This window comes from Aphelocoma coerulescens (assembly GCF_041296385.1).
Source record: "Aphelocoma coerulescens isolate FSJ_1873_10779 chromosome Z unlocalized genomic scaffold, UR_Acoe_1.0 ChrZ, whole genome shotgun sequence".
NCBI classification, from domain to species: Eukaryota; Metazoa; Chordata; class Aves; order Passeriformes; family Corvidae; genus Aphelocoma; species Aphelocoma coerulescens.
Genome location: NW_027184085.1, coordinates 69,451,120 through 69,477,271, shown reverse-complemented (window position 1 = coordinate 69,477,271; position 26,152 = coordinate 69,451,120). Strand labels below are relative to the sequence as shown.

At 52.3% G+C, this 26,152-nt stretch overlaps 1 protein-coding gene across 1 annotated transcript in view; it reads right to left on the bottom strand.

Moving 5' to 3' along the window:
- Positions 1-24,741, bottom strand: part of LOC138103889 (centrosome-associated protein CEP250-like) — a 50,478-nt gene extending 25,737 nt beyond the window's left edge. The window contains 10 exon segments of the mRNA XM_069002501.1: positions 1,951-2,012; positions 21,694-21,805; positions 21,894-22,027; positions 22,336-22,434; positions 22,539-22,601; positions 22,950-23,045; positions 23,167-23,373; positions 23,549-23,647; positions 24,347-24,383; positions 24,713-24,741. Of these exon segments, the coding sequence (XP_068858602.1) occupies positions 1,951-2,012; positions 21,694-21,805; positions 21,894-22,027; positions 22,336-22,434; positions 22,539-22,601; positions 22,950-23,045; positions 23,167-23,373; positions 23,549-23,647; positions 24,347-24,383; positions 24,713-24,741 (938 nt within the window).
- Positions 24,742-26,152: the final 1,411 nt, after the last annotated feature.

Here is a 26,152-nt window from a genome sequence, read left to right as displayed (position 1 = left end):
TTCCCTGCAGGCCCCTGGCTTAAGTCTCTCTCCAGCTCTCTTCCAGCCCCTTCATGCATTGGAAGGTCACCCTGGAACCTTCTCCAGGCTGGACAACCCCAACTCTTGCATCCTTTTCCCTTGGCACAGGTGCTCCAGCCCCTGGAGCATCTTCCTATCATCCTCGTGGCCTCTTCTGCACCACTGGGGATCATCTTGGAGATGTCTGGGAGAAACCCATTCTTGTCTCTGGGAAGCACTCAGGCTGCGCTGTGAATTGGGCTGAGGGGAAGGCAGTGAAAGCTGCTCCCTTGTTTGTGCCCACACCCTCCAGTGGGACAAGGACAGAGGAGGAGATGTGGGTGTGCTCTGGGATGGCCAGGAGCCCCCCCATTCCCTCCCAGGCCTGTCCCCATGGCCAGCACCAAAGCTGCTGCCAGCTCTGGAACAGCCAACTGTTAATCCCTTGCTATTCCCCAAGGGAACTGTTCCCAGTGGCACAGCCCAGGCCCACCCAGGCCCCTGCTGGGCTTGGCACAAAGAGGGCAGCAGCTCTCTCACTCACCCGCCGGCTCTCCATCTGCCCCTTGGCACGAGCAGTGACCAAATGTCAGTGTCCAAAGGCCCTTGGCCTTTGCAGGGTCTAAACCCCAATCTCCAAAGGCTTTTGGCCTTTGCAGGGTCTAAACCCCAATCTCCAAAGGCTTTTGGCCTTTGCAGGGTCTAAACCCCAATCTCCAAAGGCTTTTGGCCTTCGCAGGGTCAAACCCCAATCTCCAAAGGCTTTTGGCCTTCGCAGGGTCAAACCCCAATCTCCAAAGGTCGTTGGCCTTTGCAGGGTCAAGAGCACAAGATCAAAGTGCTGTTGGCCGTTGCAAGGTCAAAGCCCCAATGTTCAGGAGCTGTTGACAGTTGCCAGGGTGCAAACCCCAACATTCCATGGGCTGTTGATGGTTGCCAGGCTCCAAACCCCAACATTCCATGGGCTGTTGATGGTTGCCAGGCTCCAAACCCCAACATTCCATGGGCTGTTGATGGTTGCCAGGTTCCAAACCCCAACATTCCAGGGGCTGTTGGAGAGGCCCTCCCCTGGCTCTCCACCCATCCCAGCTCACTGCTGCCCCGGCACCTGCACCAGCACCCCCACATCCCCACAGCCCAGCTGGGCAGCTGGGCAGGGACCTGGCTCAAAACATGAGTTCAAAGTTGCTGGCCCAGACAGCATCAGTTTTAAGGCTCAGCATTCCTGAGACCCGCATGCTCTTTAGGGATGCGCTTAGTTCCTGAGTCACAGGAATTCGTCTGTCTCCCCTGACAAAGGGGAGCTGTAAGAAAAAGCCTAAAAAGGTTCTTGGTGCTTACAAATATTCATGGAAAGTAAAGCTTTGCATCTAGAACAGCCCCATGAGGAGGAAATGGTGTTTCAGGGTTTTTTCAAATTCCTACAGAGAAATGCCAAGAGTTGCAGTGTTTAAGGCTCATAAAAGAGATGAAGAATCCTGAAACAGACACGAGTGCATTTTTTTCTCTGCTCTCTGTTTGGCAATATATCACTAGGTCTTTAGGCAGAAGAAAAGTCTTGCTGCTTATTTCAAAGATTCCTCGCTAGGAACAGACCTTCCAGAACCAAATGCTTGGGAAAGCTTTGGTAGATATTTTTCTCCCTCATCTTGAGAGCGTTTTTCTGTGTTCTAGGGAGGATTTTTGTGCCCCAGTTGACAGGAATTGGTTTCTGGCCGGGTACAAATCGTCTGGGGAAGAGAAGAACGGCACCTGCCTTCTCCAGGGCCTCTCCAGTCTCTCTCCAGAGACTGACAGCCCAGGGATGTCACTGCCAAGTTCAGCTTCAGAGACCGATGCAGCTTCGAGTCTCTGCTTCCAGAACAGCAGCTCTGGGCTCCTTGAGCACAGCTGCAAAGGAGCAGGACAGCTCCCGGTGAAGCTCTGAGCTCCTGGCTGGTCCTTGCACACCTCTCAGTGTAGTTCTGCCAGTGCTGTTGGTCTCGGGCCAGCTGTGACTGCAGCAAGGACGCCTGAAAGAGGCAGAAAGCCCAGCTCAGACAAGCCCACGTGGGCAGGAGCATCCGCAGCCCCACGGTACCGGCTGTGGGGGCAGACACAGCCTCCAGTTCCAGCCCTCACCAACACTCTGCCCTTGGGGAAGGGGAAAGGAACAGGCTCCCACACTGCCCCTGAACGGAGCTCAGATGATCAAAGAGTCCAGTTCATGGCTGGCAAACCCTTCCCTCATACAACCCTCAGCCACCACAGGTCTGGGAGAGAGAGTTCCGACAGGATTTAGGAACCCAGCTCTGATTGCCAAAGCACGCATTCTGGCCACTGACCCCTTTCTCCACGGGCTGTGCCTCAGCACGGGGGCTGCAGCTCCCCTGAGCTCCTGGAGGACTCTCCTACTTGAGCTGCTGGACAGTCAGCCCCGGCAGGAGGGGAATTTGGTGCTTGGCGTGTTTTGGTGCTTTCTTGAAGCATTTTAGCACCCAAAGCCCCTTTCACACCGCCCCGGTTTTTAATTATACATTAAAAAGGGCTTTAACTTCTTTATATTTATTCATATTTATTATGCTTTCACTCAATTTTACTTAATCCCAAGGGATTCTTAAAGGGGTTTTGGGGTTTTTTTTTTGGGGGTTTTCCACACTTCAGTGCACAATATGCCTTTTCAACTCTCCACTGTTTAAATGTAACTGAAATAGAGCCTTAAATCTTTCGTAGCTATTCAAATTTATTCCATTTTCGTCAGTTTTGTTGAAATTCCGAGGAGGCGTTGGGCCTTTTCTGAGTCCCTTTGTGTACCCGCCCAGCCAATGGCTGAGGGGAGTTGGGCTGAGGCGGGAACAGCTCTCGCCCCGCCCCCTGTCCCGCCCAGCCAATGGCTGAGGGCGCTTTTCCCCGCCCGCCGGTTGGGCGGGAGCCGCTCCCCCCTTGTCAATCAATGAGGGGGGTCCGGCTGAGGCTGGAACTTCCCCCTCTCCCCCTCCCCGGCCGATCACTCCCGCCCCTCCCTGCCTCGCTGCTGCTGGCCCCTTGTGACTCGGAATTTTCTCCACCTGCCCCACTCTGCACTGGTTTATACTGGTTTATACTCCCCCCTCCCCAGGTAGTCAAGCTCCTGCACCCCCCACACCCACCCCGCAGTGGGTAAAATTCATGTCGCTTGAGGTTCGTGTCCACAAAGGAGACACAGGAGTCCTGTACAAGTCCCTTGATCCTGTCAGGAAAATTAATCCACAAACACCAGAGGTTTAGGTTCAAAAAGGAGACAGAGGAGTCCTTTTACTTTTTTGGAATAAAGGGAGAGGCCATGGAGTCTTTCCCATGGGGTCTCTCAAGTTGTTGGAGGATGCAGCCTCCTTTTTATCCTAATTTCCCAGCCGCATTTCCCTCTCTCTTTCCCCATTGGCTGAGGTACTTGAGAGGTACAGACTTCCCAAATCGCCTAATAAAGACCCCCTTCTAATGTATACCCCCCTCTTACTTTTTTCCTTGTGTCTCCGTTCTTTTTCTCTAAATCCAGGGATTTAGCGCAGTCTTGAGTAACAGTCTGTGTCAATTAATGGAATTCCTATTGTTGTAAACGACCCAGATCCAATATGGAAATGAGTTATTAAAAATTTTATCGAGAACTATAAAATTCAGCAAAGCAAAAGGGATTGTGCTGGGAGCACGGCCAGGGGCCAGAGGCTCAATCACAAAATGGTGGTGCTACCTTTTATACCCCTGTGGTTGCATCAGCCTTATGCACACTGGTGTACAGTTTTGCATAGTCTCACCCCACGTCACTCTTTTAGGAGCCGGCGCAGTTCTGTTGCTGTGCTCCTCGGGGTCCTCGTTGGATGGAATCCCACTCCTTTTATGGTTGCGTCTTCAAAGTCGGATTAGCAGCAGCAGCTTGTCCTATTATAAGCTTACAGAACTGACATTACCACACACAAAACCACACAACCCCCACAAAAGCCAGCCCCATAACCAGACCACCCCAACAACATTCCAACATATCCCCCCATCCTTACACTTTTCAAGGAGAACATCACAATATTTAATATTCCAACTCATAATATGATTCATAATATAACTCTCAACTCATACAACATACGGCGAAAGCCAACTCTGAATAACTTGTTTATAACACTATGGAATGTATGGTTCCTCCCACTGCTTCTTTCACCTCTCCGTATCTGGCTTTATCTACCAGCAGACCCACAGTTTGTAAACACACCTCCTTCTCATTTCTTTCAATCTCTCCTCTTTCTATTTTCTCAAGAACTGTCTTTACAAACTTTAGTTACCATTGACTGGGTAACTTCTGTTCCTGGGTCTTTTTTGCTTTTGCTATTATTTGCAGTGACATCATATTCTCTCCTTCTGTAGCCCTTTCTGGATCAGGAAGCCTGGCTGCCACTTGCATCCCCTTGATCACCTGCTGAAGGAGCTGAGCTCAGCAAGGTGTCATGCATGGCAAAAATATTAGAGTTGCTACAGCACATAAGAGGAAAAAAAAAAGCATTCGTTTAACCCATAGTCCACCAGGTAACCACAAAACGTGTCCCATTCCTGTCTTTTCCATGTTTGAACCAGTACATACGCTAACTTTCAAGAAGGTCAAGAGCTGTAGTTGTCCGGTTGGTTATTATTTTAAAGACGGCTTGTAACTTAATTATCCAATTTAAATTATAAATGGGTTGTCTGGCACCTGATATTAATTCATTTGGATTCCAAGTGGCTGCTCCACAGTGTTGTATGATTCGCTCAGGCGGCCATTCATCTTTTCCCCACTTTTGCATGCTCACTTCAGCCAGGCATGCATCAATTGACTGCTTTTCCCTAAGATGGTCATAGACCTTGATTCCTAACTGATTTCCCTGAACTTGTGGTAGCAAGCAGAACGACAGTCTAATATACCCTACAGAACATATCCCTGACCAGTTTGGAGGTAACCTGTGATGTTACCCATGGCCAGTTGTTGGAGAATGGTTAGAGGATCAGGGACATGGGTCATTGATAAAGGGTACAAATCAATAACAGAACTGTACAAGCAAAGGCCTGCAAGAGAAAATGTTTGCATGAGAAAATGCCTGTGTGAGAAACAGGCCTGAGAACCAAAAGGGAGTTTTAAGGAGGTACAGTCCTGTGCTGATAAGATATACTGACCATGAGAAGGGAGGAAGATCTTTGATCTCTCAAGTCAAAACATAAATCATAGAAGCTTGCCAAATGTAGTCTTTTCTCTAACCCAATTATGTACAAGTAAGAATGCGCTTTTGTAAGTTTAAGGTAATTAAAGAACTGATAAGCATGTACTTTCACACGATATAAGTGCCTCTGTATTGCTAATAAACGAAGCTTGCTTTATCAATCACACTGATTGTCTGCATGTTTTCCCCCGCCGAAGTCAGCAGCCAGTCTTCAGCTTCTCCTGGCCCTCTGCAGACCCAACAATTGCAAGGGTTAAAGGTTTTTGCTACTTTTCCCAGGACTAAAAGACGATTCTCCCACCTCTGGTGCAAACCTAACTGACAATGTAAAGAGAAGATTATTAAGAAAACCATTCTAATGGTGTCATCTAATCACCTAATCTAATTCTCACGTTGTCTTCCGCACCACCTGTGGCGCAGAACAGAAACAGCTTAACATAAAGAAAACAATGACAGCAAGGATTGGCCCCCCAGTGACTGGAGATCCGAGAGGAGGGATGCCCGTGCAGGCTGCTCCAGCAGACAGGCTGTGGGTAGGCACATGGGGCTTCTCCCGATGTCGATGCACTGGCTGCTGCTGCGGCCCACTCCTGCGGGGTGTCAGTCGTGGCCTCCCGTCCTTCTTCTCCAGCTGAGATGTCCAAATCTCTGGGGCCTCAGAGACTTTGACCCAAGTGTGACGGGTCCACCCATGTTCAGCTGTCTTGATGGCTGTTTATGTGGTCAGTAACACTTGGAAAGGTCCACGCCACTTTGCCACCAGTGGTGCTTCTTTCCACTCCTTAACTAGGACCCAGTATCCTGGCTGAATGTTATGAGCAGCAAAGTCCAAAGGCAGGGTCTATGCAAGCTGAGCTTCCTGTCGAAGAGATTTCATAAGGGACAGTATCCGGGCCACATATTGTTTTAAATAGACATTATTTATTTCTACCCTCCCACTAGGCTGAGAATTACAAAGGTAAGGAATTCCAAACATCAATTCAAAGGCAGATAATTGAATGTCTCCTCTGGCTCTGGCCCTTATTCTTGCTAAAGCCAGTGGCAAAAGCCATACCCATGGCATCTTGGTCTCTATCACCAGCGTCAGAAGGTGTTCCTTTATTTCTCCATTCATTCTTTCAACCCAGCCTGACTCTGGGAGTGCCAGGGGCTATGGAGGTTCCATTGTATTCCTAAAGCAGTCCTAACCCCTTGAAAATTTTTCCTGTAAAATGAGTTCCCCTATCTGAGTTTATTGCTTCCTTTATAAACAACCCAGATCTGATATGGCAATGAGTTATTACAATTTGTTGAGAACTCAATAAAAACGGCAAAGCAAAAGGGGACAGCGCTGGGAGCATGGCTGGGTGCCAGAGGCTCGCCCAGAAAATGGTGATCCTGCCTTTCATACCCTTGTGATTGCATCAGCCTGATGCACATTTGTTGACAGCTTTGCAGAGTCTCGCCCCCTTGTCAATCTTTTGGGAGCCCGTGCTTTTCTGGTGCTGTGGCCTTCAGGCTCCTCGTTGGTTGGAGTCCCATTCCTTTTGTGGTGGTGCTTTCGAAGTCTGGCTGGCAACAGCCCGGCCCTTTGCACACCCCACAGAACTGGTATTACAACACACAGATCATACAGCCCCTAGAAAAACCAACCTCACAACCAGACCACCCCAACTACCAATAAACAAGTCTCAATATGTAATATTATAACTCATAATCCATAACCCGGACAACATGTGGCAAAAGCCAACTCTCAATCATTCATCTATAACAATCTTATTTTTTTGAAAATACATTTGGCTTGAGCTGTATGTTGAATTTGACACCTGTGTTCCTAATTCATACCTTTTGTATATCTGTTGTGCTTCCTCAAGTGGGTCTCTCATTTTGTTGTTTCTTTTTAGAGCCATGATCTTTTGGAGGCCCCACAGACTGTTTTGGATCCATAGGTATTGTTACCAACTGCGTGTGTTGTAGCACATGGTTTATTAGTCTAATAAAACAGGATATAAGGCAGGGGAGATACAAGAATCCCGCTAAAGAGCATAATACCATGAATCCAAAGCTTTCCCACCATGCTCCTCCAAATAAATTATTCCACCAGTCACTGTTTAACATGGATTCCCACTTCTGAACAGGTACATGTGCAATTTTTCTTCATTATTTGGCCAAATCAATCACTGCCTCTCTATTATCATCTATGTGTAAGCAGCAGTCTGATGTGTTGAATTTTCCACATGTAATAAATGAGGGCCAGTTATCCGCAAAGGTGACTAACTGGTGATTTATTAAAAGAAAAGAGAACAAAACAAACAGACCAGGTGGAAGAACCAGGAGGGGAAGTAGCCCTCTCCTCTTAACCCAGAGGTGGGAGGACCTCGCTGTGGTAGGCTTCAATCACAGGAGGACTTCACTGTGACAGACTCGAAGCCACAGGAGGCCCAACTCTCAGGTGAACACCGCCTTTTGTGCTCTCTTGCAGTCCTTCTGATTGGTCAGTCCACGGGGTTGCTGCTCAGCAACTCAGTGCATTGGCTTAGATTTCCTGCTTCTCAGGTGATGGTTGGCTCGTCACTAGGTCTCTCCCTCTCCCCTCACGATGACTGGTGCAAGGTCCGGCTTGGAGGGAGGCTGGTGATTGGTGGGTGCAGCTGCCTCTCTCAAGGCTGATGTCATCCCGAGGGGGCTTAGGGACCTTCAGTACTCTACATCAACACCTCCTGGCCTCCTTTATTAACTGCAGTCCTCCAAACAAAGGGCTTCTAACTCCATTCAACACTTTGAACAGCATAACTTCATACAACCCAAATCATAACATTCAACCATCCTACCTAACACCTGTACAACCCGAATTAGGACGCACAAAACCGCCTAAACTGGAATAGCTCCTATAACAACTCCAGCCTCTAAAATGTGATGGGACTTTCGCCCGCATCAGTTCTTTTCCTCTTTTCACAGGACTCTCATAGTCTTTGTATATTTTTCTCCGCTTTTTATACTGCTTTTCCAGCTTCTTAGCACTCCATGGGGTATCTGGGAGAGGACTTCTTTGCATCAACATAACTTTTGTCACTTTTTCTTCAGACATCTTTTCTAATGACTGTTGTACCACAGAAGTGCTCTCCGACTAACTACTTTCAGCGTTGTAGTTACTGCTCTGATAACACAAGGGAGAATACATGGAAGAAAGATTATTCCTGAGAGTACAAAGATACCGATTACCACAGCCTTCCTCCACCATTCCCTTCTAAACCATTTTTCTAACCATGTACCTTTAAATAAGGGGGTCCATGTTTGAGGGGGAACATGTGCTAATTTACGGGTGTTGCTGGTAATATTGCGGATGATTTCCCCGTTACCGTCGATCTCCAAGCAGCATTCGGAGGTGTTAAACTCTCCGCATACACCCCCTTCCTCGGCCAATCAGTAATCTAAGGCTAATCTATTTTGGTAAATTGCAGTCCTTATCTGATCCTGTTGGGTGGTTAACAGATCGATGGCCAAAGCACTTCGATTGGTGACTATATCTAAGACCACTTGCAATCGGATGATGCGGTTTATCATCGACATCGGGGTCCTTGGCCCCCCCTTGGTCCTTGGTCATTAGTGGTCCTCCACACACCCAACAGTGAGGTTGAATTCCTTGCTTATCCGTTCCCCCAGGTCCACAAATAAGTTCCGTCCCCGCCGGGGTAGTTCTATTTCATTTTTCAATGTCTCTTGCATCTGTGCATGTATGTCTGGTTTCTGTAGCTGAGTGGATACAGGTGGGCTCACCTGTGGCAAGCCTTTTGGTGGTATTCTGTATTATTTCTTGCTTTAGCAGATCTTGTACTCCACCTCCATCTGAGATATCCCAATGTCCACTTTCAGTGAAAAAAATCCATCCTTCTCCTCGGGGGCATCCTAATCCTTTTCTTATTCCCCTAGGTCCTAAGTTTTTTGCCACCCAGTAGGGTGGTCCCTGAATGCTGCAAGTCTCTAATCTCTTTGGATCGTAACACTGTTGATGTGAGTGTGGGCCACCAGATAAGAACCCCAGGTCTTTCCAAAATACAGGTTTTGATAGCACTTCCAGCAGGAGTCTGCTTGAGTCTCTGAGCAGATAAGAAGTAAAATCAACATCGGAGGTCCAAGAGGATTCCCAATCCCACCGCCGTAGCTGGTGGGGTTGCTGCCCATAGCTAACTTCTTGCGTGGCAAATGGGGATATCCATCTGGCCTTGCCCTCTGCTCCTGTAGACTCATATCCACATCAGCTGGAGTTCCTGCTGGTAGTGGGAATACGGGGTTTGACTTTTTCTGGTGTCCTTCCCCCATTTGGATTTGGTTAATTATTGATTCTCTTGCAGCAATGCTTTGAACTCACAACATCAATTACAGAGAGGGTTGGTTTGTTGGAATAATGATACTATCAATATTGGTCACACCTTTGTATTTATATTCAACCCAATTAGCATGTGTCACATTGGGATACTTCAGATAAGGTATGTAGGTTAGAGAGAACTCCCTAAATTTCAAAGGGTCACGTGGGGTTTTCCTTCTCCTATACTTCACAAAGGCAAAAGTTTTATTGTCCTTTGAAGTTAGTGCTGGATATGTCCCAGAACTCCCATTTGTAGAGGGATCAGACTATCGCAGGGATGATGTCAGGACTTAGACAGTTTTCTTTGGCTATCTCAAACCACCAATATAGTCTGTAAGGAGCTTCCCAAGTCTCTTTAATGGGAGCGCAGTCTACTTGCCACACCAGAGGCTGGTGTCCTTGTGCCGGTTTGGGCAAATTTGGAAATATATCCTCTGAGAGAAGGCAGGTTACAACCATCTCTCCCCCCACCAGGTTCAGGAAAAAAAGAATTTTCCTCGAAGGAAAGTGAAAGAGATAAAAACTATTTCTTTAACAAACACACAGGAAAAGAAGAATAATGCTAAATAATAAAACCTCTCGCTCTGCTGAGAGAACCTGGGAAAATTTCAGAGTCCATCCGTAGATCTCTCTCCTCTCTTTCCCTCGGAGCTGGGACGGGGTGGGCTCCCTCCTCCAGGGCCTCCACCTCAGTGAAAAAAGTCCCAATGTGTTCTGATGTTGAAACAGTACAAAAAAGAAGAAGGAAAAAACCCCCCAAAGTCCCAGGAAAACCAAGGTTCAACTCTCTGTTTCTCTCCAGAGAAAAAGGAGCTGAAAAACTGGCTGGAAAGCAAGCTGCTTCTTCCTGCTCCCCCTGCTGCTGTTAGAGGCAAGAGAGGTTTATCTGTGTCCTTGAAAACATGAAAACAAAGTGCAAACTGCTTTGAAAAAGTGCACTTTTCTCTCCCCCCTCTCAGGCTCAGTTTAAAGGCATAGAAAGGCACCAATTTAATTTCTGGGCATACAACAGCGATATGGGATACAACATTATAAAGTCACCCCAAGGCAGTCCTGCTTTTAGAATCGTCCTCAATTGTCCCAGTGATAATGTCACAGTCCACTGGCAGGGTTCCTCTACAGATCCTTTGGTTCTGTTGGCGTGCGTCTACCTTCACTCGACAGTTCTGACTGCTGTCTCTGCTGTTATTAGCACCTGAAAGGGACCTTCTCACTGTGGTATTAATGGTTGTTCATTTCAAGATTTCAAAGGTTATATGAATTAGTGACCACAGGGTATCAGTCAAAAGTCCTCTTATTTTATTCTCGTAATTCTTGTACCTATCCATAGGTACCATCTAATTTCTTAATAGGCACATAGGGGTGTTATAATGTATACAGCTCAAGGATTCCTCTTTAATCAAAGAATTGTTAACAGATAATTCCTATGCCCTTCTGAGAAAATAGGATATCAATGGATTTGTATTGGGCAACTTTTATTAGTTCTTTTAATCATATTGAGTATCATGTCTAATTTACCCTGATTCTTTGATCCTGCCCACACAATTTGGTTTATCCAATTTTCATCCCTTTTAATTGGAGCAATTTAACTACCATTTCCCTTCTTTTTAGCAACGCCCCAATTCCTAATTGTACTTACAAGCCCCTCCCGAGGAAATGCCATTCTACTCCTGGTATTAGTAATATACCTCCCATTCCTGTTCCATAACCTCCCTTTAAAATCACTTGTTTAATACTAATCACTGAAAAGCCTTCCCCTTTCTATACTTCCCTGAAAACCTCCAGATCTTGACTCCTCTGAGGGCAATCCCTCCTTAGATATCCCCTCCTTTTACAATCAAAACGTACAGGACTGTGACTGGTATTTTGTCCTTACTTCACCCTGTTTGTTATTATTTCTGAATGTCTCCTGTTGACACCTCCTATCCTGTCGAGGGGTTCCACTTCTCATAGGTCGATTCCCTTCTCTCACAGCTGCTGCCATAACTTTGGCTTTTGTCTTTATTTTCTCCTTCTCCCTTCCAACATGGACCTTCTGAGCCTCCCTCAATAGTTCATTTAATTCTCGTTCCTGCCAGTCCTCAAGCTTTTGTAACTTCCTCCTGATATCCGGCCAGGCGTGTGTGACAAAGTTGACCTTTAACAGGGCCTGGCCAGCCAGTGTCTCTGGATCTATGCTGGAGTATTGCCTCATTTTTCTCCTGAGCCTTCCCAACCGTTCTGTGGGGGTTTCCTCTTTCCCTTGCTGTTCACCAAAAGCCTTATTAGCATTCTGATTTCACGGGGTTGCCTCCTTTATTCTCCTAATTATCAAAGCCATATAGTCCTCCATATTCCGTCTTCCCTCTCCGTTGTTGTGATTCCAGGGAGGACGTCGGATTGACATTTTCTCCTCCCCATTTTGTTGCCCATTTTGGTGTTCCCTGTCCCAGATTCTCATACCTGCCACCCTGACTGTTATAAACGAGGCATGAACTTTTTGGGTGGGGTAAAAGTCTGCTCGTTTATTTAAAAAGAAAAACCAGGAGCAGAGACTCGAGATAAGCCCGAGTCCCACTCGGCAACCCAGAAAAAGACAACAGTGCGACGCACAGGGCGTTCCTTCAGACTCAGGTTCCTCAGGAAGACCCCCGGGGGCTGAGCCCCGGGGTGGTTTTATAGTCCCTCTGATGTTCTGATTGGTGGAGCTGGAATCCTCCCTCCGATGGCTCATTGCTAGGGTCCTCATTGGTGGTCTGCTCCGTCAGTCTCTGGGGCGTCGAGTGATTGGTTTGCCCCCTAACCAGTAATTCTTCAAGATGTTTACCTCATAGATCATTAAGTCATCTTAAGAACATTCCAGAACGTTCCCCTCTTCTCTATAGACCCATCACTCTTCCCCATTGGTGTCACCATCTAGCGATCACATAGCAGCATTACACCCGCACGGTCGCAATAATAATCAACTTATTAACTGTATATAACAAGTAAATATTAACTTCTTTTTAACCAAAAGAAAAAAACTTGTAACCATTTATTACAGGAGCGCATGGAAAAGCTCCCCTGGGGAATCCAGGATTGACTTCAGCTCATCAGGAATGCAGGGAAGTGTGGAGATACAGCTGGAAAGCAGAAGTGAGAGCACTGCTAACCTCATGTCAGAAGTAGACGCGCTAACGCTGCTGGGCCGCAAACCGTGGCAGGCAGTACGGCCTGTAATGAAACAGTCAGCATAAAAGGCATGCTTGGTATGTACCTGTGATAGTCAGTGCTAGCTTCTAGTTTTGCAATGTTATTAAACACATAGATATGGTTGTTATAGGGATTGCTGCTTATATAACTGCTGAAAAGGTATAAATACTCAGCTCAGTATCAATAAAATCGACTCATTGCATCCAAGCAATCTGCCCCGTCTCTTTCATCGCCGAGCGTCTCACAACAACTGGTGCCTCCGTGTGAGGACTGGGCTTCCTCCTACGGGACAGTCGGCGACGCCCTGCAGAACTTCAGTCACTTCACCGAAGGTTAAGCCGCAGGAGAAGCGGGAGCCTTCGGAACTGTGGTTAAGCCGCAGGAGAAGCGGGAGCCTTCGGAACTGTGGTTAAGCCGCGGGGAGAAGCGGGAGCCTTCGGAACTGTAGTTAAGCCGCGGGAGAAGCGGGAGCCACGCCGGCCGGCAAGTGATCCTCTGAAAAAGAGGTGAGTCACTGCGGGAACTATGGGCCAGGGTCAGGGTCAGGGGATGAGCACCCTAGAGAGAGACGTGCTTGAGCTTATGTCTATGCTGCTTGGCAAGCAAGGCAAATCTTTGCCTGCACACAATTTAAGAACTTTACTCCGATGGACTGCTTCTAAACTGGAAGGAGTAACTCAGTCCATGATTTTTACGGCAGATTTTTTGGGATAAAGTAGGGGTGGAACTTTGGAATGCTGCGGCTAACGGTGATAAAAATGCTGCACAAATGATTTCCTCCTGGAAAGTAATTTTTGAAGCTTTAAAACTCAGGAAAGATCTCTTGCTAAAGATAACGGGGATACCCCTTGCTCCCCCTCCGCAGAAGCGGGGCCTCAGAACTCTTTGCACTTTGAAGAGACTGTGCCTCCTTCACCAAAGGCTTCGGCCCCCCTTGCAACAAAAAGGGAGAAGGGCTCCTCACGATCTATAAAAGCACTCACTGCTGGCTACGGTCCAGCTGAGAGCAGCGAGGATGAAGGAGAGGAGGATCCCTTTGACCCTGGATCTATCAATCCTGAAAGAGAGCCAGATTTATTTCCCCTCAGCCCTCACGAGGCCTGGGTCCGCTTGAAACAACAAGCATTAAAAGAAGGGGACTTAGACTTTGCAGACAAAATTGTGGCACCTGTCTTGTACATGGGACCGAGAAAACGGAACGCCCATTGGGGACAGATATCTTTCTCAGAGATCAAAGAGCTTCAGCGGGCAGCCACAGAGCACGGTATCAGTTCACCGTATTTTGTGACCCTGCTAGATTCTGTGCTTGCAGCCCATATTGTGACACCATATGATTTAAAAACAGTGGCACAGCTGCTGCTATCTCCCGCTCAAAACGCTTAATGGGAAAAGGAGTGGGAAGAAGGTCTACAGGACCTGCTCCTAACTTACATGGGTCATGCTACTCAGACCCTGGTGGCCCTCACAATTAGACAGCTTATGGGAATGGGACCATATATCAACCCTAATGTCCAAGCTGGAGACATTCCTTAGGGGACTCTTGAGGGAGTCTGAAACGCGGCTCGCCAAGCTTTCCTGAAGGTCCCTGATGCAAAGACGCCTCAGAAATCATTTACGGTCGTTGTCCAGGGGCCCCAAGAATCCTATATGCAGTTTATGGACCGTCTTAAGCAGGCGCTCGAACGCCAAATTGATAATGCAGCAGCCCGTGAAATTTTGCTTCTGAAGCTCGCAGTTGAGAATGCCAACGCAGACTGTAAAAAACTCCTTAAGTCTCTGCCTAAGCAGAATCCAACTCTGGTTGAAATGATTGAAGCCTGCAATCGTGTTGGCACCCTAGAACACCAATATTCAGCCATGGCTGCAGCCCTTGCAGCCATGAGAGGGCCCCCTGCAACTTCAGGAGTCTGTTTTGGCTGCGGCCAACCCGGTCATTTGAGAAGGGACTGTTCTGCTCCAAAAAGAGATAAACCCAAAGCCACTCCTGTGTGCTCACGGTGCCGCCCAGGCCCACATTCTGCTGACCAATGTCGCTCTAAGTATGATTGCGAAGGTGTCCTGCTCCAAGGATAACAGGGAAACTGGAACTCTTAGGAAAGTCCTCCAACAGCCTTCCAGGGCTTTCTGTTCTCCCTGCAGTTCTGGACTTAAATTTTAAGGACAAACTTAAGATCATAGTTTGGACCTCCAATCCACTGTGTTTTATCCCACAAGGTACCTGTATTGCTAAATTAATTCCTCTCCCATATGATTCACCATCCTTTGTAGAAAAATATGAACCCAAAGTGGGAGCATCTGGTTTTGTAAGGACCCCACTATGGGCACAAACAATTTCTGATGAGCGTCCTGCCTGGCAGTGCACCCTGTCATTGCTGGGACAACAAATAACGCCACCGGTATTTTAGATACCGGAGCTGATGTTACTGTCATTTCTCAAGATACGTGGCCCTCTAACTGGGCCCTTATGGAGGTGGCCATGGCCCTCAGCGGGATAGGAGGAAGCAGTCACAGTTATCCAAGTTTCCATTTGATTCAAGTGACAGGACCAGAAAACCACCCAGCCTCTGTAAGGCCATTTGTTCTAGCTGTGCCCATCGTGTTATGGGGACGAGATGTACTCTCACAATGGGTTTCAGAATTCAGTCAGATTTTTAATAGGGACCATTGAGGCACGGAACAGCCTGGAATTAACCTGGAAAACTGAGACACCCATTTGGGTGAATCAATGATCCCTGCCACTGCCTAAACTGCGTGCACTCACTGAATTGGTCCAGGAACAACTTCAAAAGGGACGTATAGTCCCCTCCGCCAGTCCTTGGAATTCTCCTGTGTTTGTTATTAAAAAACAATCTGGCAAGTGGCGCTTGCTCCATGATCTCTGCAAAATTAATGCTGTTATGGAGGACATGGGAGGCCTCCAGCCTGGCCTCCCATGTCCTACCATGATCCCCCAAAATTGACACTTGACAGTCATTGATTTAAAAGACTGCTTGTTTGACATTCCCTTGCATCCTGATGATGCACTGAAATTTGCCTTTTCTGTCCCGAGCACCAATATGCAGGCACCCTTGCAAAGATATCACTGGGTTGTCCTGCCCCAAGGCATGCAAAATAGCCCCACTCTTTGCCAGTGGTTTGTTGCCAAAATCCTCGGTCCCATTCGCTTAGACATGCCTGACACTCTTCTGTATCATTATATGGATGACATTTGAATTGCTGCAGAAAAACAAGAAGTCATGGAGAAAGCCTTAGCCCTTGTCAGTAATGCTGTAACTCAAGCAGGACTTTGCGTTGCTCCTGAAAAAATTCAGTGTCAACCCCCTAGGAAATACCTGGGCTGGTGAATTAGAACCAAGAGTATTTCTCCTCAACCTTTACAAATTCAAACTAACATTTCTACTTTGCATGATGCTCAGAAACTTCTGGGGACAATTAATTGGGTTCCTCCCCTGTTAGGAATCTCAAAGGCAGACTTGAGCCCTCTGTTTGCTCTGTTAAAAGGAGAGCCTGATTTACTGTCACCTCGGCAGCTTACGCTGGAAGCTCGCCAAGCATTGCAAAAGGTAGCTGATGCTATCTCAAACCGGCAATCAACCCATTGTGCTCCAGAGTTGCCCTTTCCTTTAATCATTTTAAATCCAGCTAAACAGCCTCTTGCTTTGATTTTTCAGTGGGACCCTAACTTGCCAGACCCTTTACTAATTATTGAATGGATTTTTCTGCCACAGCACATGTCTAAAACTGTTAGTACCCAACATGAAATGTTAGCTTTGCTCATTGTAAAAGCTAGACAGAGACTTGTTACACTTGCAGGTGTTGATTTCTGCTTGATCTGTTTGCCTGTTACTGCTGTTTATTTACAGGGGCTTTTTCAACAGTGCAAAGTGTTTCAGATGGCTCTTACTGATTTCTCTGGACAACTTTCTACACGCCCCCCCCAGCACAAGCTCGTGGCAGCAGGTTTTAACCTTCTAACACAACCCAAAAGAAGCGAGGTTCCCTTGCAAGCATTAACTGTTTTTACAGAGGGGTCTGGTCGCAGCAACAAATTTGTGTTGTTTGGTGGGATTCCAATCTCAACTGATGGGACTCGGATGTCACCGCTGTCTCAGGATCCCCTCAAATTGCAGAATTAGCGGCCGCTGTACGAGCCTTTGAACGCTGGTCTGTTCCTTTTAACCGAATAACTGATTCTGCTTATGTTGCAGGACTGGTGGAAAGAGCTGAAGCTGCTGTGTTGAAAGATGTGCCTAATGCAGATTTGTTTTATTGGCTGCAACAACTTGTTTTTCTTTGAGATAACAGACAGGAATCATATTTTGTGAGGCATGTTAGATCTCACACTACCTTACCTGGTTTCATTGCAGAAGGGAGCTGCCAAGCGGATTTACTTACGCTACCTGCGCAAGTAGTGCCTGATCGCTTTTCCCTGGCAAAAATCAGCCACTCATTTTTCCATCAGAACGCTGCTGCACTTGCGAGAACTTTTGCTTTGCCTTCTCGCCAAGCCTCTAACGTTGTGGCTGTGTGCCCAGACTGCCAAAGACACTCCTTTCCCTCTCTAGCGGGAGGTGTTAACCCTAGAGGACTCCAGAGCCTCGACATTTGGCAAACAGATGTTACTCATTTTCCTGAATTTGGCAGACTTAAATATATACACTCCCCTATAGACACCTTTTCAGGTGCCCTGTTTGCACCTGTCTTGTCCTACAGGAGAATCGGCAAAAGATGTTTGCTGTCATTTCGCAAGTGCCTTTGCAGTCTTGGGAATTCCTTCACAAATTAAAACTGATAACGGCCCAGCGTATATTTCCCAGAGAGTTGCCAAGTTTCTTGCCCTCTGGCGAGTGAAACACAAGACAGGGATTCCTCATTCCTCCACAGGCCAAGCTATTATTGAGCAAGCCCACTGTTCACTAAAGCGTCTTTTATTACAACAGAAAGGGGGACTGGGGAATGCTGCCCCAGCTGAACGCTCGCAGAAGGCACTGTAGGTGTTTAACTTTTTAAATTGTTCCCTGATGGATCCCAAGCCTCCGATTGGAAGGCACTTTGGCAGTAACCGACAGTTGGAGGTTAAAGAAAAGGCCCCAGTCCTTGTTAAAGATCCAGAAACAGGTCAGATCCTGGGACCTTATCCCCTCATCACATGGGGAAGGGGTTTTGCCTGTGTTTCTACAGAGAATGGCCCAAGGTGGATCCCTGCCAAGAACGTGAGGCCCTTCAGAGAATCCTTCAAAGCTTCTCCTGAGGACTTTGAAGATCTCAATCACCCTGGCACACTATCAGCAGAGACCCCGGCCATCCCGGCCTCTGCCTCGGTTCCAGAGACCACAGAGGACACCTCACCCCAACCATCAGCTCAACCAGCTTCTACTTGATTCCAGGGCACTTTCTGACTTTACACCACCTTTTGATTTCCAGGGACAACCCACTCCAGCAGCAGTACAAAATATAATTGCAGGGCAAGTCTCTCTCCATGAGCAGTCCTGGAAACGGTTTAAAGAGAGACTTGGAGTTGAGAGCAACCCTATTCCTTGTTTTATTTGCAAAAATTATGCTCATCAAGTGTGGGTTTTGTGTTGGTGTCGAAAGTGTCAGAAGCGGTGGTATTGCATATGGCATCGCCGCCGTGGCAACTGTCCACACTGTGATCCTTTGTGCCATTCCTATGGTAACTGTCTCATTTGAAAATTTGTGTGTGGACATGAAGATGGCTGGCCTCCACAATGGTATCTTTGGGAGCCAGAGCTGCCTTGTCAGGCTGGTCCTCTTAGCAGGACTCCTTCTCGACGACGGAGAAGCCACGCAGTGCCACCCCTCCCAGAACGCAATGCTTGGCTTACGCTTGCTGAATCCTTAAAGGAGTCTACGCTGTGCCTGCCCATGACCTCCCCTGGTGACCCTTTCCAAACCTGTTTGGTGGCTCTGCCCCTAGGGAAAAGTGAATGGGATACCTTATTCAATGTAACAGTTCGAAGGGAGTGCACTGCCATGGGCCGAATTGAGCCAACCTGGTGGTGCCAGGAAAGCTGGCGAAAAAGGGCTGGTGAATCGGCTGGATGGTGCTTTTCTAGCAACAAAGGTTTAGGGGTAAATAAGGTCCTTCATTTTCCCCCTCTTCCTATGCAGCCCCAAGAGTTGGATAATTTTGGGTCCACGCAGTCCTTTGCATGTTTTTACCTAAACTATACTAACAGCCCCAACAGAAAACTTGGCTTAGATGTGTCAGGAACAGGAGTTTACACCAATGCTTCTGCCTGGTGTAGTCATACTTTGCCCCAACCAATCCCTCCTGGAAGTGATGCTATTGGACTGCTGGACAATATATTCTTGATATGTGGAAACAGAGCATGGAAAGGGATACCAGGCAGTGCTATAGGAGGTCCTTGCACTTTTGGGTGACCAACCATGGTTTCACTCCTTTTGGGGAAACTTGCCATCTCTGCATAAACTGATGTGAGCAAAACGCAGCACGCACACATATAGCCAAGATTGTGATGAGAATGTTCAATCTTGGAACCTGGGAGCCCGAGTGTTTGCATCTATCATTCCATCTATCAGAACAGCTCATGCCCTGAAAACCCTGAATAACCTTGGCTGCTGGCTTGCAACACAAACTAATGCTACCAGCTGTGCTTTAACAGGCTCATTAACAGACATAGACAGCGTGAGACGTGCTGCACTGCAGAATAGAGCTGCAATTGACTTTTTGCTTTTAGTGCATGGACACGGCTGTGATGAATTTGAAGGCTTATGCTGCATGAACCTGTCTGACCACTCCCTGTCCATTCATGCTAACACACAAGCCCTTTGGGATAGTGTTAGCAAACGGAGAGTTGTAAAGGAGAACGACTGCCTTGGAAGCATACTTGGAGGATGGGGACTGACTGGCTGGCTTAGGCATTTAGCTAAAGCAGGAATTTACATTTTATCCATGCTGCTGCTTATGATGATTTGCCTGCCATGTGTTTTGCAATGTGTTCAGAGACTGATGGATAAGCCAACAGAGAAAATTTTACTCGTGGATAAGAAAGGGGGAGATGTGGAGATACAGCTGGAAAGCAGAAGTGAGAGCACTGCTAACCTCATGTCAGAAGTAGACGCGCTAACGCTGCTGGGCCGCAAACCGTGGCAGGCAGTACGGCCTGTAATGAAACAGTCAGCATAAAAGGCATGCTTGGCATGTACCTGTGATAGTCAGTGCTAGCTTCTAGTTTTGCAATGTTATTAAAAAGCAAAATATGGTTGTTATAGAGATTGCTGCTTATATAACTGCTGAAAAGGTATAAATACTGAGCTCAGTCTACATAAAATCGGCTCATTGCATCCAAGCAATCTGCCCCGTCTCTTTCATCGCCGAGCGTCACACGACAGGGAAGTGGAGGGGAGGATGGGTGCCCCGAGGGTGACTGAAGCACTTGGCACTGGGAGGCCACTTGCCCGAGAGAGAATGGGGGACCCTGGTGTTAAGGACACCCACCCCTTCAAGGTGCCACATCCCTCGGCCTCCCAGCGAGCCCTGTCCCCCCCAAAAAAATTGTGCCAGCCCTGGGGGTGCTGCAAAGGCCAGAAGAGCCCTCTACAAAGAGAGAGAACACGGCTTTGGGGCTCCCAGGCAGGGGGATGAGGTGTTAAAGCCCCGGGGCTCCTGATGAGCCCAGCCCCACTCAAGAGGGCTGTCATTACCGCGGGGGTCCCGTGGAGAGGGGGTGTAATCACTACAGGAGGATCTCAGAATTTGGGGGGTTGATGGTCCTGAGTGTCCTGATGAGCCCTGACCCCCAAAACGGGGCTGCCACAGTTCTGCGAGTCCTACTGAGCCCGGGCTCCCCTCAGCAACGGCTGTGCCAGCCCTGGGGGTGCTGCAAAGTTCAGGAGTCCCCCTAAGAAAAGACAGGATCCTGGCTGTGGGGGTCCCAGGGAGAGGGGTGCCATGTCACCACCCCAAGTGTCCCACGGGTCCTGCCTGCAAGCCCAGCATGCTCAGGAAAGAGGGTCCCGTGGAGGTCCGGGGCCATGCTGCTGCCAGCCCAGCACGCAGGAACAGCAGCCACGGGGCCAACGCTTGCCCACGTGTCCCTGGGGAAGTCACCACGCCCCACAAGGAAGCCAGCACCTCAGCCCTGTCCCCTGCCAGCAGCTGCCCCTGTCCCCAGACCCCCGGCAGAGCCCTCCAGCCCGGCCTGGCCATCCCACCAGCCCCGCATCGGGGGCTCCCACCCCTGCAGCAGCCTGGTGCGGGCAGCGAGAGCTCAGGACACGCCTTTGTTCTCCTGCAATCGGACTTTATTAACAGAGACTGCAGCGAACAATCCTAACAACGGAGACACTCAGAAATATTGATAACAACGAACACAAAACTATTCCTAACCGGAAACAAACACAAAAGTATTTAGAACAACAAACAAACGCAAAAATATTTATAACAACAAACAAACACAAAATATTTCGAACAACGAACAAAAAAATATTTGCAACAACGAACAAACACAAAAATATTTGCAACGAACAAACGCAAAACCGCTCTGAACAAAAACTACCACCCCAAAGCCATCGCAGCAAACCCGAGCGAGCAGGCGAGGCGCATCCGCAGCCAAGGGAAGCCTTCCTCCGTTCCCAGCTCCAGCGCTGCCCCGACGCGGCTGAGAGACCCCCGGGCGCTCACAGGTCCCGCCCGCGGCTGAAGAGCGCCCGCCGGCCGCGCTCGCGGAGCCGCCTCTGCCCGCGGAACTTGCGCAGCTCCTCCTTGAACGCGGAGTGCAGCATGGGCCGATAGTCCCGGGGCTCGCAGTGGCTCTGCAAGCCACGGACGGCTCCGTCAGCCCCCGCAGCACAGCAGCCGCCGGCCCTGCAGATCCCCGCCCGTGGCGGCGAGGATGCTCAGAGCCACAGCTGCCCCTCGCCACCGCCGTGTGCCCCCGCCACTTCTTCCCTCTCGGCGCCGACCGCCTGCCACCGAGGGGACACGGGGACGGCACTCACCGGGAACTGGAGGAAGAACTCCCGGTAGCCGCCCTTCAGCACGTACAGCTCGGGGTAGTGCAGCTGGGGGTACTCGTGGCAGCGGCGATCCCTCTCCCGCAGGAACTTGCACCTGTGCCACGGACAAAACGCGCGGCATCACCCCCGTGCCGGGATCCGCGGCTGGCAGAGCCCAGCGGGCCCCCCGGGCCATCACTCACATTTTGGGCCCCCGCTCAACAGAGAACTCGCAGTGGAAGATGACGATCACCCTCCTGCTGGAGTCCAGGGGCACGATGGGCTGCTCCAGCAGCGATTCCTCCACGTCCCGCTGCAGCGGCAGGTTGACAGCGCCCTGGCGAGGCAGAGAAGGCGCCTTTTCCCCCTCCGTGTCCCATTGCATTTTGTGCAGCGACTCAAGGACGCTGCTCCCCCAGCAGCACCGTCACCCGCGGTCCTGGGACACCGTCACCCTCCTCCTTGCAGCTGCGAACCAGCCCTTCAGGGGGTGGCTCGGCACTGCCCAGGGGCTGCTCCACCCCACCGGGCGGCTCAGTGCCCTCCGGGGGGGCTGCTCGAGCCCTCGCCGTGGGCTCAGCACCTCCGAGGGTGCTTCGGACCCCGCCCTTCCTCCCGGCCCCAGGGCCACGAGGGGCTTCTGACCTTGACGTGGCCCCCCTCGTACTCGTAGGGATAGCGGCAGTCCACGACGAGGCTGCTCTCGATGCTGCTGCTGAAGTGCCCCGCCAGCACCGCCGCCAGCTGCGGGGGGAGCGCGTCACCAAAGGGGGGGACAGCCGGGGGACAGGGCGAGAGCAGGCAGGCAGCCCCTCGGGGGGGCCGGGGAGGGGCTGCAGCCCCCTTACCGTCTCAGGGGAGATGTACTTCAGGCCCGGCTCCTTGCCCTCCACCGTCGGCAGGAGGTGAGGCTGCAACAGACAGGCTCTGGGCTCAGCCCCATTCCAAGGACACCTCCCAGGCCTGCAACCTGTCGCCCCAGCCCACAAGCCCCCGAGCGGCCAGCTGTGCCCCCGCGGGAGGGCAAGGGCCACATAGACGGGGCTGTGCCACACGGCTGGAGCAGAGGAGCGGCCATGGGGCTCTTCATGCACCGCAGCGATGCTGCAGGCTGGCAAGTCACGGCCCCAAGGCCCCGTGGCCCCAGGCATGGGCCACCAGCTCGCTTTGGGCTCTCACAGCGCTGCGGGGCTCCAGCCATGCTCCCCGTTCCGAATGATGGGGGCACCCCCTCACCTGCCCCATCCTCGTGGCCCTACCTTGGAGAAGTCGCCGATGAGCTCCTGGTCATCGTTGGCCAGCAGGTTCGCGAGCTCCTCACGCCGGGCGGAGCGGGAAGGCTCCAGCCACGCTCCCTGCCGAGGCACCAGCCAGAGACACCCCCAAATGTCAGCAGCGGCTCTGCCAGAGCCGGGCCGGGGCCCAGGCCCGCCAGGGACACGCTGGCTCTCAGCCCACACCTTCCCCAGCACCCACCGGCTCCAGCGACGCCTCCTGGCCAGGGCTGCCGGCCACCCTCCTCTGCCGCTTGGCCTCCACAGGGCTGTCGCTGTCCGAGGGCTGTCCCCGCTTCAGGACGGGCCTGGCGACACTGCCCGGCTCCGAGGGCGAGCGGGACAGCTGCCGGCACTGGCTGCGCTTCCCCGGCCGCTGTGGGGAGAGCCCGCGCTGCTGCCTGGCGCTCTGGCAAGCCCCAGCACCAGCAGGGCAGCGGCCGAGGCTCCCGCTCCCCGTGACCAAGACAAGCCCACAGTCTCTGGGCTGCTGCTGCTCACCAAGCAGCGGCCCCAGACGCCCCAGTGGAGACTCCAAGAGGGGATTGTGGGGCTCTGTCCACTTCCCAAAGGCTCCCACGTACCAGCTTTGCCTCCTCCTTGCTCATCACCGGCGTGCTCACCACGTTCTCCTTCTCCTGGGGCACGGTGGCATCGCTCTGCCAGGGCAGCAGCTGGGGAGACTTGGGGCACAGGCAGAGGAGATCGTGAAATGGGCACAAGTCCTGCCAGCTGCTTCCCAGCCGCAGGCAGGCACGGATCCCATAGGCGAGCTCCATCCACCACCTGCCGGTGCCTTCCAGCTTTGGAGACGCACGGGCTGTCCCCGTGACCCCCCGGCCCGGCCATCTCCCACCTCCGCAGCTCTCCAGGCCACGCGGGCAGCTCGGAGCGGCAGCTCCCACGCGTGCAGCCCCGGCATCACCCATCGCTGCTGCCCTCCCGAGCCCTCCAGCCTCTCTCACCAGCAGCTCTGATGCGGCCCAGGGGCTCTCGGCAAGGGGCTCCCTCCTGGCGGCCCCATGGCTCCGCTGGCCCGGCCTCGGCAGCTTCTTGGCCACAAAGCCCTCCTGCAGCGGGGGGGACACGGCGTCAGCACCCCTCTGTCCCCTCCCTGCCCCCCAGCTCTCGCTGCCCCCCTCACCTCATCCTCGGGCTCCCTGCGGCGCCGCCGCGCTCTGTCCCTGCGCTCCTGCAGCTGCGAGATGTCCTTCAGGACGCGGCTGCCGTCCCGCTGCCACGCCTGTGGGACAGCCAGCGGTGAGAGGTGCGCACCAGCCCTGCCCCCTCTCCTGCCTCCATCCTCCTCGTCCCGGCTCGCCCAGGGACTCGGCAGGATCCTGCCTCGCTCTGCTCAGCCCTGCGCAGCCTCCAGCACTCACCGGCAACGCGTGCATCCTCTGCCGAAGGAGCTTCCTGCTGCAAGAGCCGGCAGAGGAAAGGGTCAAATGACAGCAGGTGGCCTGGGCCGCTGAGTCCCACCCCTCTGCCATTGCCACCTCTGTCCCCCACGTGCTCAGGGCGGGGTGAGACGCCCCCCCCCCCCCCCACCCGGGGCTGTCACAGCTCCCCAAAGGGACCTGGGGCAAAACCACCTCCAGGCACTGAGGAAACACCAACGGCCTGAGCGGGACCCCAGCAGGGGGAACGGGGACAGCCTGGCTTTTGGCTGTGGGACAGGGACAGCCTGGGCACGGGGACAGCCCGGCATTCATGTCCTGCGGCAGGGACAGAGCCCCTGCACTTACTCTTTGAGCGCTCTCCCGAACGCCGGCATCGTTCTCTGGGAGCTGTGGGGAGAGCAGAGATGGGGTCAGTGGCGGTGGCATCCACGTCGCCGCCCAAGCAGGCCAGCTTGCCACCGCCCAGGCACAGCCTGGGGCTCACAGCTGGCTGCACAGCCGCCAGCGAGGCTGAGAGCGGGCCCTGCTGCGCGGGGGAGGGACAGGGGGTGTCCCCGGGAGGACACGGGCATGGGGCCGCTCACTCTTCCTGCGCGGCCGCGGGCTTCTGCTGCGTGGGGAAGTCCGGCTCCAGTCCTGCGGGAACAAGGCACTGGGCTAGTAGCCCCGCTGCGGGGATCGGCCTCCTGCCCCCAGCCCGGGGCCCCGGGCACTTCGGGGCCGGGCACGGAGTCCCCCAGCAGGCGGGTGCCAACGGCCCTGCGAGCACCGCTGCCCATGGAATGTCGCGTGTCCCCCGGAGCAGGCTGTCACCGCAGCGCTTCCCGGCTGCGCCCCGGCCAGCGCAGCTCTAGGCTCCCGCCCATCCCTCCCCACCAGCTGCCCCGCCTCGAGCCCCTCGCCAGCCCCTCGGCCAAGCCCTCCCGCCACAGCCCTGTCCCCTTAGGCTAACACCCTCTGCAGGAGCCCAGGCCCGGGCAGCGCCCGGGGACGGAGCAGCCGCATCCCTCACCTGCATCCGGGGGCTGGCAAGAGAGCGAGTGGCGGCCACAGTCCGAGGCCAGCGGCTGCGGGGACGGCGTGTGCCACAGCCGCGGCAGGGGCAGCCCCCCGTGGCCCCGCTTCGGGGTGTCCCGGTGCCTGCGGGCGGTCAGGACGGGGCAGTGTCAGCGGCCCGCTTGGGCCTCGCCCCTTGTGGCCCTGCCGGGCCGGGGGCAGGAGCTGCAGCAGGGGATCCCCAAAGCGTGCCAGCCCCCTTTGGCACGGCCCCGCCGCCGAGCCCCGCGCGGAGCAGCCGTGTCCCGTCGGGGCAGTCCCGCGTGCGGCGGGCGGCCAAAGCCCCTCCCAGCCGCTGGCCCTCGGCCACCCCCTCACCTGGCGGGGCCCGCCGGGTCACCCTTGTCCAGCGGCGTGAGCGGGGCCGTGCCCGGCGAGGGCAGCGGGGAGATGGCCGCCAGCCCGGGCAGCCCGCGGCCGCCGCACAGTGACATGGCCCGGGCAGGGAGCGAGCGAGCGAGCGACGATCGAGCTGCGGCAAGAGAGCGGCGCCAGGGGACAGGGGACAGGTGGCAAGAGATGGTAAGGAGTGGGAGGGGAAGAGAGCTAAGAGGTGAGAGGTGCTAAGAAGGGCCCAGAGGCGATAAGATGCGCTAAGTGGCGAAGAGAGGGGACGAGAGGTGCCAGGTGAGCCCCGGGCCGCTCCTGCTGCCAGGAACAGCACGAACAACAACAGCGGCGCCCGCAGCCAATGGCAAAGCGCAGCCGGCACGAGGCGACGGCGGCAGC